A 15,912-nucleotide genomic window follows, 5' to 3' on the forward strand; every position below is an offset into this window, starting at 1 on the left:
TTTAATATTCTCATTGTAGCTGGGATTACACACATGTGCCACTACACCAAGCTTCTTTCTGTTGAGAGGTTGCCACTCAAACTCTTCAGTGTGGGCTAGCCTGGAACAGTGGTCCCCTGATCTCAGCTTCTCACACACCTGCAATGACCAGTGTGCTTCACTGCAGTGGGGTATAGGGTTGGGAAGGCATGTCTCAGGTGTGTATAATCAGGCTGGTCTCAAACTGGGATCCTTCTGGCCTCTCAAATTAGCATTCAGCTTTTTTTTTTCTTCGCCAGTCCTGGGCTTGGGTTCAGAGCATGAGCACTATCCTTGGGTTTTCTCAAGACTAGAGCTCTACCACTTGAGCCACAGCACCACTTCTGGCTTTTTTCTATGTATGTGGTACCGAGGAATTGAACCCAGGTCTTCATGCATGCTAGGCAGGCACTCTACCACTAGGCCAAACTCCCAGCCCTGAGCCACCCAGCTTTATAACATATGCTTTTTTTCATCCAAATCAACCTCTTATTGTTCCAGTTGTCCCCTAAGTCACTTTCCTGCTTGCACCCTAATTCTCTTAGGAGATCTCTATTGAAGAGATCAAACCGATCTCTCCTTAAAACCCTCTAGGGTTTCTTGAATTTTGTTCACTGTGAACACCTGAGTCCTTTCAATGGTCTACAAAGTCTTACCCAATTTGTCTTTCTCAGACCCCATCTGAAGACCATCGTTTCCTCTTTGTGCAAATCGCTCCGACCATGCTGGTGGTTTTGCCCTTCCTGAATTTTTCTCTGTCCGTATACCGATATATTATTTCCAAATTGTCCATATACCATATAATATTTCTTGCTGGTTTGTTTATGGTAGTACCAGGTGTTTGACTTCAGGGCCCTGCACAGACTTTGCCACCTGAGCTTCACACTAGCCTTTTTTTCTTCTTCTTCTTCTTCTTTAGTTCTTTTCAACATAGAGCATGTGTTCTTACACAGTCTGATCTGGACCACCATCTTCCTATTTATCCCTTCCAGATAGCTGGGATGCTAAGCACCACACCCAGCTTTTTATTTTTCGAGATGGAGTCTCACTAACTTCTTTCCTGGCCTCTGACTGCAATCCTTTTTATCTCCACCTACCACCTAGTGTGATGACAGGCATGTGGTGGCATATGTGATTCTCTATAACTCTCTTGAAACTGTTAAGCACGCAATTATAGACCTGAGATCTGTAGCTGAATGTCCACTCACTGGATTCTATGCTACCTTACTCTGCACTTCTCTGTGATCCTCCTCTGCTCTCACCCAAATTCCATAGACTGGGTCCTATCTCTTAAGCCCTTTCATGGTAATGGATGGAACTGAATTTTACCTGAGCACCTTAGGTATTTACATGCGAGTAGGCTGCAAGCTTTAGGGAACTTGCCTGCACTGATTTGCAGTTATAGTCTACTTAATTATAGGCACAGAATTATTTCTTTCTCTATAAGCCAACTATTTAGTAAAAGAAGTAAAAAGCAGCATTTGTGATGCTAGTTTTCATTTACTAAAATATGTACTGGTGGAGACTTTGGAAGTGGTCATTTTCAAGTCATATTTAATTTCTTTCAATGACTTTCTAGCATCTATTATCTGGATAGTATATTTGACTCTTTTATCCAAATTATAGCAAAGCTGTGATTATAATAATCACAAGGTGAAAGTCAAATAGAAAGGCCATCTCATATGTCTGCTAGCAGAACAAATATCTAAATTGCACAGTCTGATTTGGCTTTTATGACACACAGTAATTTTCTTTATATACAAAGTGCTTGAAAATCAGCGACAAATAGAGGTTTTATTTTTTAGCATTTTTCCCATAATCCAATTTTAATTTAATTTGAGATTACTTTAAGTAGCTCATTAGTGTATAAGAGTATTTTCCAGTTTTGCTTCTGGAAGGTAGAATTGGAAAGGAAAAAAAAAGGCTTAGAGGAGATTGAAAGGAATGGAGAGTGGAAGAGCAAGGCTTAAAGGAATTAGGCAGAGAAGATAAAAAATGTAAACAGAGTTCAACATTTTTACCCTTTCATTGCCTGTCTCCCTTCCTTCCTTCCTTCCTCTCTCCCTCCTTCCCTCCCTCCCCCCCTCTCTCTTTCTTTCCTTCTTTCTTTCTGTTTCTAAGAGACTCGACTTGGTTCTTTTTCCTAGGTATTCCTCACTTGAATACAAAGTTCAAAAGACTCAGGAGTGATTTTAAAATGCACAGGCAAGCTATAGGGAAAAAATAAATCCAGCAAATGTGTTCTCTCAATATTTTAATGATAATAAAGGCACACAATGATAAACATTTAGTCTATATGAAAACAGGGAAAAATCTCCTGCCCACATTCTTGCCATGTCAAGTGGTTTCCAGATGCTGATGTAAAAAAAAAATCTTTTTAGCAACTTTACAGAAAATATTCAAGTGCAACTCCCATACAGATGTGTGCAGTATAGGTAGTGTGGGAGAGAGATATACATTTTAAATTTCATTTCAAAGGAAAATCATGGCATCTACTGTTCGGTCATCTGCTTATTTTACCTACAAGGCATACTTTAAAGACTTCTCTAAATACTGAAGTCATGTCATGCAAGCCCCATGAGCAAGCAGATTGGGTCTTTTTAAGTGCTGGACCTGTACAAAGGTCTTGAATACTTTCTTCTTCCTTCAACTAAAATTTATTAGGCAAATAAAAAGAAGTCAGAAAACAGATTGACTCACTCTTTTGTTTCAAAGTATAAATTTCATTGTTTCACATACCAGAATTACCTACCTAGCACTGATAAACACTTTAAATATTTTCTGTTGTCAAGTATTGTAGAAAGCATTCTTGAACATGTCTGTTAAACCATATTCAAATAAATGTCTAGGTGAACCTAAAGTTGGCAATGTTACAGTTTAGTCAATTTCATTTCTAATTTTAATACATACTGCTAAATGACATTCTCATAGATTGCATCAATTTATACTTTTTTACAACACATTTATTCTGCAGCAACAGATAAAAACCTAAACACTAATAATAAAAACATATTCCTAGAAACACAATATTCTTTCATCTAATGAAAATTGTTTTTAAACAAAACTACAACTCCTTTTGGCTTTGCTGAGCATGTGGACATCCTCTTTCTCAGACAAAGTGATCATTCCTATTGGCCAGTGTTCTTGGAACTTAGCCAAAATTCATGGCTAGCTGCTTCTTTTGTATAGTCTAATAATAAAATATAATTCTATTATGTCTGTTTTTTGTTAAAAATGCAATTAGTGCATTTTCGTTAAGTACAAATAACAATTTAACAGCATATAAAGATTTCTGAGAAAGCGCTTAAAGGAAGCACATAGGTAACAGTCCTGCAGAAGTGCTTGGAATTCTACCACTCTTCCAAAGATTCCACTGCCTATTTACATTAAAATAAGAAAAGCAACCTATATACAGAAAGAAGCTTGCATTCCCATTAACATTCATGAGGGCTGGCAGCTGAAGTCCTACACATTAAGTAGGGAATATATCTTTGTCTACTGATGAGAAAATGTCTCAGTGATAAATGGTGTCAGACAGAGGTGTCAGAAGGGCAACAGCACACAGAATAGCTCCAAGTTTCTTCCTTTCATTCTTTTTTAAAGGTCTTCCATAGCTTTTTTTTTTTGTAGCATTGTGACCATCAGACCCATTTCCTCAAAGAAAAGACAAATATTGCAATGCAGAAATCCTAAACTTTGTTGAGGCACTCCTTGGAAAACCATAAATATGCCCTTTACGGGGCGGGGGAATTAGAACAATGTTTCCGAGAGTTCATGAGATATAAATATGCAGACATTATGAAAAGAAGCAGTTGGCACTCAGCTGTTCGCCTACATGAAATTAAAATGGATATTGTAATGAGTACGTTTGTCTAAGATCTACCAGACTGGGGACCATCATCAAAAAGCTTTACATTCATTTACATGCATTCAGTCTTTATTCATTGGGTTAATATGTGAGAAATATCACATATGATGACATGAATTTATGTCACAAATTGATTTCTTACAATGCAACCGTGATGGCCAGTGACTGGCAGTTAAGATAGCTAGTAAGTTAGAGCCAACTTCACCCGATGCTTTATAAAGCCTGAGAGGGAAGCTGGAGTAAACACATCCCAGGCTTGGGTGTAGGTGGCTCATTCTCCTCACCCAGAAACACAAAGGCTGATCCGCCACCCCACTTCCCGCAACTCACACCCAAAGCAGTATTTTTGCTTCTGCAGAAGTCTAAAGAACAATAAGCGCCGTGTAATTTCCCAGAATGGGGGATGTCAAGGCTATACTTTTTCAGTGTTCTTCTCCACAGGCAGAGGCAAAAAGAAATGCACAATAGCTCTCCAGCGCCCCAGCCCTGCCTGCCCTCTCCTCCACGGGCAGGGACAATCTGGGCCCCAGGAACGCGGGACAGAGGCGCACCCTGCAGGTCCGCCTTTGTACTGAGGATGGAAGGGCGGAGCCAAAGGGGGAGGAGTCATCATGGGGAGGGACGCCAGACCACGCCCTCCAAGAGCGGCTCGGAGCCGGGGCGCATGCGTGCTGGGCGTGGGTGTGTGGTTGGACACTCGGGGTCCCCGATTCGCTCTGGCGCCCCCGCCCTTCTCCGCCCCCTCCCGCCTCCGCCCCTTGGACGCGATGACGTACCGCAGGCTTGCGGACGTGGCGCCGGCGCACATCCCGGAAGCTGGGGACGTTGGCTGCAGCGGCCACCTCGGCGGTGGACCGGGACGGCCGTACGCTGAGGCTTGGCCATGAACTTATCCCGGACGGCGGCGGCTGCGAACCCGGTATCCATGTCTCTGCTGCGTCCCCCCTGCTAACGGATCAGGTAAAGATGGCGGCGGGAGGTGGTGGTGGCCGCGGACCCGGCGGGCAGGCCGGACTGGACCTCAGGTGTGTCCTTCCGGGGTCGGCGCCGACACCCCCGAACGGAGAGGGGAACCCACTTCCAGACGCTGGACTCCCGGGGTGGCGGCCGCCTGCCCCCCCCCACTCCCGCTGGGCGCCCCACGACACTCGGCGGCCGGTCCCGGGGAGGGGCTCCTCCCACCTGCACCGTTTCCGGCGCGACCCGGGTCCTCCGGCGAGCCTCGCCGTCCACCCCCTGCTCCCAGCTCCGCGTGTCATCTCCCCCCCTCCCGCCACGCCTCGCGTGCCCCACCCAACCCCACACCCAGTCATCCCCTCCCCCCAACCATCATGTCATTCCCTAACGTCGCGCGCCCCCCCTCAGCCTGGGACTGGCCTTCCACCATCGCAGAGATCCTTCTGGATAGGATTTGTATTTCACCTTCCTCCCCACCTTGCTGGGGTTGGAGGGGGGGGGGCGCGAGGTTGATAAGGAAGGGAAAACAAGCCTGGGTAGGTGGGATGGACAGGGAGGGAAGCCGGGTTTCTATAGAACCCGGTCCCCACTGATTCTGTGTCCCCTGTGCTGAAGGAGCTTTGCTGTCAGGTTTGTGGTAGGTGTCACTCGCGGCTCCAGAGGTCACGACAGGCGACCCGCACGCGGCAGTCCTTAAGACGGGAGCTGAAGAAGAAAGCCTGCCACATCGCACTGACCACGGGGACTGCATATCACTCCCCCCCCCCCCCAATCGGTTTGGTCTTTTGGTGACTTAGTGAACCGTTTTCTAGAGAGAGGCTTGTCCTTTTATGATGTGAATACTGTGAACTTTCGTAATCTCTAGTAGGCCATGCCGGTGATTGATTCATCTTCCTTGGTCCACGTCTGAATTTTCACTGGGATTTCAAACAGCCAATTCTTGATTGCCTGGGCATGAAAAAAATCCAGTTTGTGGCATTCAGCTGCGCCCCCCTCCCCTTTCTGGACAATGAGTGTGCATAGGGGAAACAGGGCAGGTTTTAGTCCTTTCAGTGGTCTTTAGCCAGTATTAGGGAGAAACGTTGCTGTAAGTACAAATGCCATTTGGGTATTGCGCAGTGAATTTCAGGCTATGATACTGCGCTGGTTTAGACATTGCAAGAATATCAGAAGGGAAAAGTCTAAAAAGGACTGTGACTAGGAGCATGTAGCCTAGCCGCTTGTGAGTTGCTGTGTACTAAGTGGTTCTCCACTTTTCTGATTCTGGATGTCTTTCAAGAATAGGAAACAATGAATATTCTTCCTAGAAAATGAACATAATTAAAACACTTTTTAACCTATGGGCTAATCCACAGGGCTCAATAGATTCTGCTTAAAGACACCGAATAAAAAGGACTTAAGTACATGAAAGAGGGTAAAAATACTCATGAGCTTCAAAACTGCTTTTGAGATGGAGAATGTTGGTGGCTTTCTTGAATGTGGTTAAGTTAACAATGTTAGTTTCTATAATAAATAATGGGAGACCTCAGAGAACACTTAATTCTAACAAAACCACTTAAATCTTGAAGGCATTATAGTGTTGCCATAGAGCAGGGTCAGAAACTTGTGTTTATGGGTGTGATTCAGTTATATAGGGCCCTTTTTCACCTGGTACCTCTATCTATACTATCTGATGAAAAAGGGCCCATATCCGTAGTATTATCCTTCTAGACATCACTGTGTGTCTTTGGCTTTAATGACACACTTCTGTGATTGCTCACTTATCTAAGGGCATTCCTTTTTGCTGTCTTATAGGAAGGAATTGATTGTAATAGTCACAAACATTCCATCCCTAGACCTTCTTCACTGTTTCATACTTTACAGAAGGACACTGCAGTTTTGTTTTGTTTTGTTTTGTTTTGTTTTAGAAATCAGATTAGTATGATCTTTAAGGTTTTTTTGGTTGTTTTTTAATTTAAAAAATGATTATTGGAGCTGGGAGTTTGGCCTAGTAGTAGAGTGCATGAAGCCCTTGGTTCCATTGCTCAGTATCACATACACAGAAAAAAGCCAAAGTGGTGCTGTGGCTCAAGTGGTAGAGTGCTAACCTTGAGAAAGCCCAGGGACAGTGTTCAGGCCCTGAGCTCAAGCCAGGACTGGCAAAAAAAAAAAAAAAAAAAAGAAAGAAAGAAAAAAAAAAAAGAATAAGTAGTTGCACAAAGGAGTTGTTACTCAACGATGAGTTTGAAGCATTGTATCTTCAGCATATCTTCTGCTTGGGCTAGCTCATATTTTCTAAAGGGTAAGAACCAATGTCACCAAAAATCTGTTCAGTCTTCATGAAGCACAAATTGAATTTGCTGGGAAGTTTAGATGAAAAGCTTCCTGGGGAAGAAAAATTCTTGGTCAATTCCTGTTGTACTTGCACAATTACAAAAGTTGAACTTAAGTCATTATTTTTTTAAAAAACATTTTGTCCAAATGTTACAGAATGTAAGACTGATGTAAATCAATGGAGGAGATACATTCCAAAGTTTTGTTTTGTTTTGTTTTCTTCCAGATTTTAACATGGCAGGAAGACACCAGAATCGTATTTCTCTTCCAGCAGTTCAGTCAAGTGCTCAAGTACATGCTTTTGGAAATTATATAGACAATGATATGCTAGAAGAGGATGCTGAAGTGTATGAGCTTCGATCCAGAGGAAAGGAGAAAGTTCGAAGAAGTACATCAAGAGATAGACTTGATGACATTATTGTGTTAACAAAAGACATACAGGAAGGTGACACTTTAAATGCAATAGCCCTTCAGTACTGTTGCACAGTAAGTGGTTATTTTTCCATGTATATTCTACAAAGGGGTTTCATTGTGATAATTGAGGCATACATATAATGAGCTTTGATTAATCTCACCATCTCAGAAGGTAAATTTTAATTTTAATTACTCATAAGGCAGTGCATAATAAACTATGTATTAGCCAAACCCAAACTGAAATAAACCTTTTCTTCTTTTTCCTTTGCATACTTTGTCACATTGATGGATATTAAGTTTTGCTTTTTCAATGACTTTTTACTTTAATGTATTTCTTCCTGTACATGTATTTGAATTGGTCATTTTTGTCTTTTTTAAATTGGCATATACTACTTATATTATTTTAAGAACTTTCAGTTTATCAAGATCATCCTTCAGAACCTTTTAAATCCAACTTACTGTTTCAAGTAGATGTGTGATGCTCATATTATCGATATACCAATATTATTAAGCAATTTTCATACTCACAAGTAAAGGTTTCTTGGTATTTTATCAGTGACCATCATCAAAAGGATATAATTTTTTCATATATTTTTATTGTAATTAGTAGAAGGGTTACATTATATTCACCAGATAGAAGGTGCATTACTTCACAAACATCGATACCCTTTCTCATGTCTTGGTCCCCATTTCCCTCTCCCCACCCCCCACCCCTCATCTTGTTTTTTCCCCCTTCCCTATCCGATTTCAAATAACCAAATACAAATATATCCGATATATCAGATACCAAGGTAAAATACTGTAACAATATGAGATAACCAAGGAACAGCAAAAGAGATGAGAGATAACAAAGTACATTAAGGACAACAATCATTCATTATATGGCTTTTGTTTCTATATCCTGGAGGTCCTTTTATTTAGCGTCATCCTATATAGCCTATGTATCTAGGTTTTGCTCTATTGTAAATCTCTGCTAGGAGAGCCCAAGGTTTCTACTGATTATGACAAATGAGAGAAACCATTGAGCCTATGTTCCTTTGAGTCTGGTTTACTTCACTTAATATGATTTTTTCTAAGTCTTTTCATTTCCTTACAAATGGGGCGATGTCGTTCTTTCTGACAGCAGCATAGGATTCCATTGTGTACAAATACCACATCTTGTTGATCCACTCATCAACTGAGGGACATCTAAGTTGGTTCCATATCTTTGCTATGGTAAATAGTGCTGTAATAAACATCGTTGTGCTAGTGGGTTTGGTCTGTCCTTGTTTCTGGACAATTGGGTAAATGATCTTGTTAAATTCTTCTAATGACTTAGAATACTTACAAAGGAGATAGATAGTTCCTAGAATTTTGTCAATATTGGCATTTAAAAAATAAGATTGGAGTTCAGGCACTCTGGAAAGCAGTGTGGAGGTTTCTTAAAGAACTGAAAATAGACCTTCCCTGCGATCCCGCCATGCCAATTCAGGGCATCTATCCTAAACATCATAACCCAAGATATTATAAGGACACCTGCTCAGCTGTGTTCATCTCTGCACTATTCACAATAGCCAGGCAGTGGAAACAATCCAGATGCCCTACTGCAGATGAATAGATACAGAAAATGTGGTATATATACACAATGGAATTCTACATAGCCAACAGACAAGATAAAATAATGGCATTCGCAGGGAAGTGGATGAATCTAGAGTGAATCATGTTGAGTGAGACAAGTCAAGACCTAAGGAACAAATGGCGCATGGTATCCTTAATATGTGGCTATTAAATCCAAAGAGTACAAGAGTGAGGATTCAATAACTGCATACCCAAAGCTATGGACATGGTAATGGAAATATAAACATGACTATATAGACATAGTGTTTTACTTCATAAATTAATGTTTCTATGACATACAAACCCTTAGCCTAATTTTGATTTAAGTTCTAAATACTAAGTCCCACTGATTGCAAATAAGAGATTCCCTCCTTCAATACTTGTTTGTTAAACTTGTCATTTAAAATATGATGTAAAAATCAATATTAATAAATTCTTTAATAAAAAAATAAGATTAGAATACTCAGGTTATAAACACCATCAAGATTTTTACCTGAAATCTTCATAACACACGTACATATATATGAGAAATTTTTATATATTGTAAAATCAGTTTTCATCTTTTGATATTTTCATCCCCAGAAGTTTTCTCATACTATAGAAAATCAGATTTATTTTTTTAATTTTTAATTGTATTTTATTGTCAGAGTAATGTATAGAGAGATTACAGTTACCTATGTTTCTTTGGGTCTGGCTTACATAATATGATTTTCTCCAACTCTTTCCATTTCCTTATGAATGGGGTGTCATTCTTTTCAGTGGCAGCATAGACTTCCATTGTGTATCAATACTACATCTTCTTGATCCATTCATCTACTTAGGGGCATCTGGGTTGATTCCATATCTTTGCTATGGTTAATAATGCTGCAGTGAACATGGCTGTGCTAGTGCTTTAGTATGTCCTTCTTTACGGACATTTGGGTAAATGCCCAGGAGTGGGATTGCTGGGTCATAAGGGAGCTCTATGTGTAGTCTTTTGAAGACCCTCCATAGTGCTTTTCAGAATGATTGAAGAAGTTTACAAGTTTGTCCACTCATGGAGGGACATGTTTGTTGGTCATGGGGCTTGAACTCTAGGCATGGGTGCTTTCCCTGAGCTCTTCAGCTCAAGAAAGGCTAGCGCTCTACCACTTGAACCACAGAGCCAATTCTGATTTTCTAGTGGTTAATTGGAAGAGTCTCATGGACTTTTGTGCCTGGGCTGGCTTTAAACCACGATTCTCAGATCTCAGCTTCCTGAATAGTTAGAATTATAGGCATGAGCCACCAACACCCAGCGCAGTCCTCTCTTAAAAGTTAAGTGGATGAATGAGAGTTGTAGCCTCTTGTTTCACTTATAATTTAGTTGAATGTTTTTCCTATTTTTACAGGTAGCAGATATCAAGAGACTTAACAATCTCATCAGTGATCAAGACTTTTTTGCGCTTAGGTCTATCAAAATTCCAGTTAAAAAGTTCAGTTCATTGACTGAAACACTGTACACTCCAAAAGGAAGACACGCATCCCGTCCTTATGTTCAATATGCTCCTGAACCACAGGAAATTTTGCCAGCTGATTCTCTTTCTTCCAGCGAGTCAGCTGGTAGTTTTTTAAAAGAAGTAGACCGAGACATAGAACTAATAGTGAAGTGTACAGACACCAAGAAAGAGAATCTTAATGAGGTGGTATCTGCTTTGACGGCACAGCAAGTCTGTTTTGAACGAGATAACAAAAGTACGCGTCGGAAGGATCCGTATTATGGAGCAGACTGGGGAATAGGTTGGTGGACTGCTGTAGTGATAATGTTGATAGTCGGTATTATAACACCAGTATTTTATTTGCTATATTATGAAATTTTAGCTAAAGCAGATGTTAGTCATCATTCAACTGTAGACTCTTCACATTTGCATTCAGGAATCACACCTCCATCACAACATAGGGAAATGGAAAATGTAATTGTTCCAACTAAAGGAGTCCATACTGACCATCAAGATGACCGTAAACTGTATAGCCAGGATTCTCAGTCACCAGTCGCTCAACACAAAATGTAGCACTTAGCTCATAAGCACTGTTACTGATTGCATACACCTGGAATGTGTTGAATCAGTTATATTCAGTAGCCACTTTAGGGAGATTGAGGTGCTTTTCTTACCTGCCTAACACAATGTTATCAGATCTCCATGGTGAAGTTGTTTTTATCGAGCAGGCAATCCATCTCTTAATATGAATACTTAATTTAAATATATGTTTAGAAAGTTCTTTCTTGGAATATGTATCAGTTTCGTTACTCGAGACTACTTAGATTTAAATTTTATCTTTTAAGTCATTTTTTCATTAAGATTTAGTTCAATTTGAATGATAGGCTCTGATGTCTGCAGCTGAAGAATATTTACTACTGTGATCTACCAAAAATTTAGTTGCCAAAAGTATGGTTCTAAAATTATTTATGATAGCAAGTAAAGATTGCATATTTAAAATTTTGAAAACATCCTTATGTAGCACATGTACTATGAAACATAATGTGTAATTTATGTAACAGAGACTAGGACATTGATTAAATGTTTTAAAGACCCCCAAATAACATGCTGTGGTTGGAAGTTGCCATTTGGTGACTATAACACTGGAATAGGTAAGATCTAAAAATTTTTATCTCTTAAAAAATGATTCAAGACAGTCCTTTTAACCTCACCTGTTTGATTTAAAATGATACTTGCCTCTGGTATTTGAAAGCACTTTGGTAGTTCCTTGATAAACAGTGTCATACATGTACAGATGAGCATTATTTAGGAAATAACTTACATACTGTGATAATGCCTTAATTATATTTAATGCCTTATATTAGTTCATGTAAGTTTATAACCACTTTAAAAGGAAAACTACAAGTTCAGATGGTTCAATCAGATTCATCGGATTCATCAGCTGTCATTATATAAAGCTGTGTAAATTTACCTCTACCTACACTTGAAAGCACATGTTAATGGGGTTTCTGCTTCTGGTGTGTGGTGGGAAATATTAAAACTTTTCCTCCTTGGGCCAGGAGTTTGGCCTAGCATGGACGAAGACCCAGGTTCAAGTCCTCGGTACCACATGTATAGCAAAAGCCGGAAGTGGTGCTGAGGCTCAAGTGGTAGAGCTCTAGCCTTGAGAAAGGCCAAGGACAGTGCTCAGGCCCTGAGTTCAAGCCCCAGGACTAGCCAAAAAAAAAACAAAAAACAAAAAAGAAAAGCCATTTTCCCCTTAACTACAGCATAAAATTGAGGAGAGACCAGAGGTATAAAGATAGAATGAATGCTTGCTAGTGCCACTTTCTTAGATCTCGCATGGATCAGCCACAATCTGGCTAAATAAGAATTTGCATATTGATCCCATCATTTTTAAAATGTGTTTTTAAAATATAAAGTGATTCAAAAGAAATGAGATTTGATGGAGTCTTTGGATTGCCTGTTTTTGTATAATAAAGTATACCATAAGATATACAATGCCATTTCATTTCCTGGGCATTATATCTCTCCGAACATTAAATGTCTCTCCTTTCTGATCATTTTATATCTCACCTGCCAATCTTTATACAGTTATGTGCATAAATATTTATGGTAATTAGGGTTTTATATACTTTCAGGAAAAAAGCTTGGGAAAAGAATAGGAGAAAGAAATCACTTTTAAAGTCTGGATATACATCAGAAAATTACCAAAAAAAAGTGTTTAGTAGGATAGTTTTAATGAGTTGATTCTTTCAGTAAAGCTTTTAAAGTAATTTGTTTTAACGTGCCTTGCACATCTTGGAATGTGCATTGTTGTCTTTGCTCAGTATTAATTTGGCCAGTTTACCTTCTATTTATTAAGGCTGCTGAAAAATCAAGTTTTAGGGTAGAAAGTAAAGATTATCTTGGGGTGGATCAGGCTAGCTGTCATTTGAAGAACTTCCTTTACAACAAATTGATTGGACAGTCTTATTTTGGGGGGGCTATTTTTACTTTGACAGCTGTGTGGTTACTTCTTTTAAAATAAGAGGGTGAACTATGTACTTGATTAAAAATCATCTGTCTTACAGAATGTCCTTTTTGAAGGAAATGCAGCAAACTTTTTGAAACAATAGCTTTTTCTTTTTAAATATTTTTGATCAATTATAATTTGAAATATTCTGTATGTACAATTATAGTTCAATCTTTTTAAAAAGGAATTTAAGCATTTAGTCAAATTAGAATTTTAATTTTCAAAACATATTACTTAATATACATTAAATTTGTAGCAAATTCAAATTACATTGTGTAACCCAGATAATTTTAAAGCACAATTATTGATGAATATTCTATAGTTTGTATTTAAATCCTCATTTGAATTAATTTGGAGGATATACATTTGTACATGTGTGTATCTAAATGTCATTTATAAAACTCAATCACTGCATTTGGTACATCTAAACATTTGGAGTTGCAAGTGAAGAAGAAACTGGCATTTGGGGCAAATTCTATTTATTTTTTTAAAATTTTAAGTCTGGGTAGATGTGTCTAAGGTTGTTTTGAACTGTTGAATGGCCATTTAAACATTTGTTGTCTTGTAAAAAGAAGAAATAGTCCTGTTGGCCATAAGAATTAGAAAAAAGGCTGTAATGACATCTGGAAATAATCTCCAGATGACGTGATTTTTAAAAGTCGTTCTTTCTATAGACTCTACCTGAATTTTTTCAATGCCCTAAAAAGTTCTTTAAGATTTCTTTTAAGATGACCTAGTTGAAAATATGAAGGGTGTAATCAGTTTTAGTAATATCATGAAGCAAAGATCCAGTTTAGATGAAGTGTTACAGGGTAAAGGTTTTAAAGTCTATATTTAACTGGTGCATTATCATGGGAATCATTCTCACTTTGAATTACAGCAGTTTTTCTCAGGAAATCAGTATTTTTCTCCTAAGTATGTGCATATTGCACAGTTAGATCATAGAAATAAACGAATGCCTTATTTAAATAATTTTATGTATACAAAAGCTATAAATTTTTGTATAATGTATTTTGTATCATTGTAAAATGTAATAGAACATTATGTTAGCATATACATCTGTAAAAAGTTTTAAAATTTTTTGCCCCCTTTGTTTTTCATATTTTAAAAGATATCTAAAACAAAATAAAAGTTTCTATTTTATTATTCAATGTGGAGTGCAACTTGGTGAATTTAATTGAATAAGGCAAACCTCTTCTGTTCTACTTTCAAATTGCTCTTATAGAGATAGTAGGCAAATTCATTTTCCTTGTTACACTGAGACTTCGGTCCATTATTTATAGTAAAATGAAATAAATTTTAGATGGACTTTGGAGCCTCTTCCACAAGACTTGGTGAGTATGATCTCCAAATTACCTACTAAAGCTCTCAACCAGTCATGAAATTCTGTATATGTGCATTTTATTGTAACAAAAATTTTTCCTTCAAGAATATTTTTATTTTACAAATTATAAGAAAAAAGAACTAGAAATTATTTAGAGCTTTTATTTGACAGGAAATTGTATTTATTCCATGTGTCTTTTTCCATACTTAAAAGTATGTTGACCTTAAGGTTGTGTTTACAAAGTCTTTTAAAAAATAAACCTTTACCACAGAGACTAATAACCTTATGAAAACAAAACCATTGACATTGTGCATTTGAAGTGCAAGATCAATGAGAATCTCCTGAATGTTTTAGTATTTTCTGACAATTTTAATCCAAGAAATCAACATTCACACATACTATACTATCTATGTATTAGTTTGCTAGGGTTTTCTTAATCATATACTCAATTTTCTTTTGTCTATGGTGGTAGTTTAAGATAATATTTGATACAGGCATCCTTATTCAAGAAACAGTTACTGAAACTAGTTTTTCTACCAAATGGTAATTAAAAGTAGACAGACACAAGTGGCTCACACCAGTAATTCTGCTACTCAGAAAGCTAAGACAGGTCTTTGAGACATCTCAAATTAATTAGCCAGAAGTTGCAAGTAGAATGTTGCTCAAGAGGAATAGAGCTAACGTGGAGCAAAATATTGAGACCTTGATAAAATGCATACATGTTCAACATAAAAATACCAATATTAAAGACACAGTTTGTAAGAATTTAATGTGTAAACAAAAATACAAAATAATATTCAGTTTAGGTATTACAAAAACACTTCAAAGAATCCTTTTTCAACTATCAGAAGAAGCTCTTTCTGTAAAGTGATATTTGTCTTCCTCATAAGTAACTTCACAGTCCTCAAACCAAGATACCAAGGTAATCTAAAAATCCTCACAATTAGTAGGTTTTAAAAGTGTGACACATTTCAAAGGAGAAAACGTGCTTAAAAAGAGATGGTAGACATTGGAATTCTACATATCTACATAGCCAACAGACAAGATAAAATAATGGTATTCGCTGGGAAGTGGATGAAGCTAGAGCAAATCATATTGAGAGATTAAGTCAAGATCAAAGGAACAAAAGGCACATGGTATCCTTAATATGTGGATATTAGATCCAAACAGTACCAGAGGGATGACTCAATATTTGGGTACCCAATATTCTGGACATGGTCTTGGAGATATAAACATAACTACATAGACATTAAAAATTATGATGGGATATATACTCTATAGACATAAACATGACATTTGAAATACGATGTAAAAATCAATGTTAATAAATTCTTTAATAAAAAAACAAAGAGGAGATGGTAGAGTTGGGTGCCTGTGGCTCTGGACTATAATCCTAGTTTCTTGGGAGATCTAAGGATGGCAGTTTGAAGCCAGCCTAGGCAGTAAAGTT

At 38.1% G+C, this 15,912-nt stretch overlaps 1 protein-coding gene across 2 annotated transcripts; it reads left to right on the plus strand.

Moving 5' to 3' along the window:
• Window positions 1–4,683: 4,683 nt before the first annotated feature.
• Lysmd3 (LysM domain containing 3) lies at window positions 4,684–12,353 on the plus strand. Of its 2 annotated transcripts, XM_090331647.1 has the most exons (3): window positions 4,684–4,846; window positions 7,383–7,642; window positions 10,537–12,353. In XM_090331647.1, the coding sequence occupies exons 2-3, from the start codon at window positions 7,391–7,393 to the stop codon at window positions 11,194–11,196; spliced, it is 912 nt and encodes a 303-aa protein (XP_090187773.1). In that variant the 5' UTR covers window positions 4,684–4,846; window positions 7,383–7,390; the 3' UTR covers window positions 11,197–12,353. The 2 variants fall into 2 exon arrangements, with proteins under 2 accessions (XP_090187773.1, XP_090187774.1); XM_090331648.1 differs by lacking the exon at window positions 4,684–4,846 and having other exon boundaries at window positions 6,735–7,642.
• The last annotated feature ends 3,559 nt before the right edge of the window (window positions 12,354–15,912 follow it).

This window comes from Megascapheus bottae, chromosome 4, assembly GCF_031878675.1.
Source record: "Megascapheus bottae isolate mThoBot1 chromosome 4, mThoBot2.hap1, whole genome shotgun sequence".
Taxonomy (NCBI): domain Eukaryota; kingdom Metazoa; phylum Chordata; class Mammalia; order Rodentia; family Geomyidae; genus Megascapheus; species Megascapheus bottae.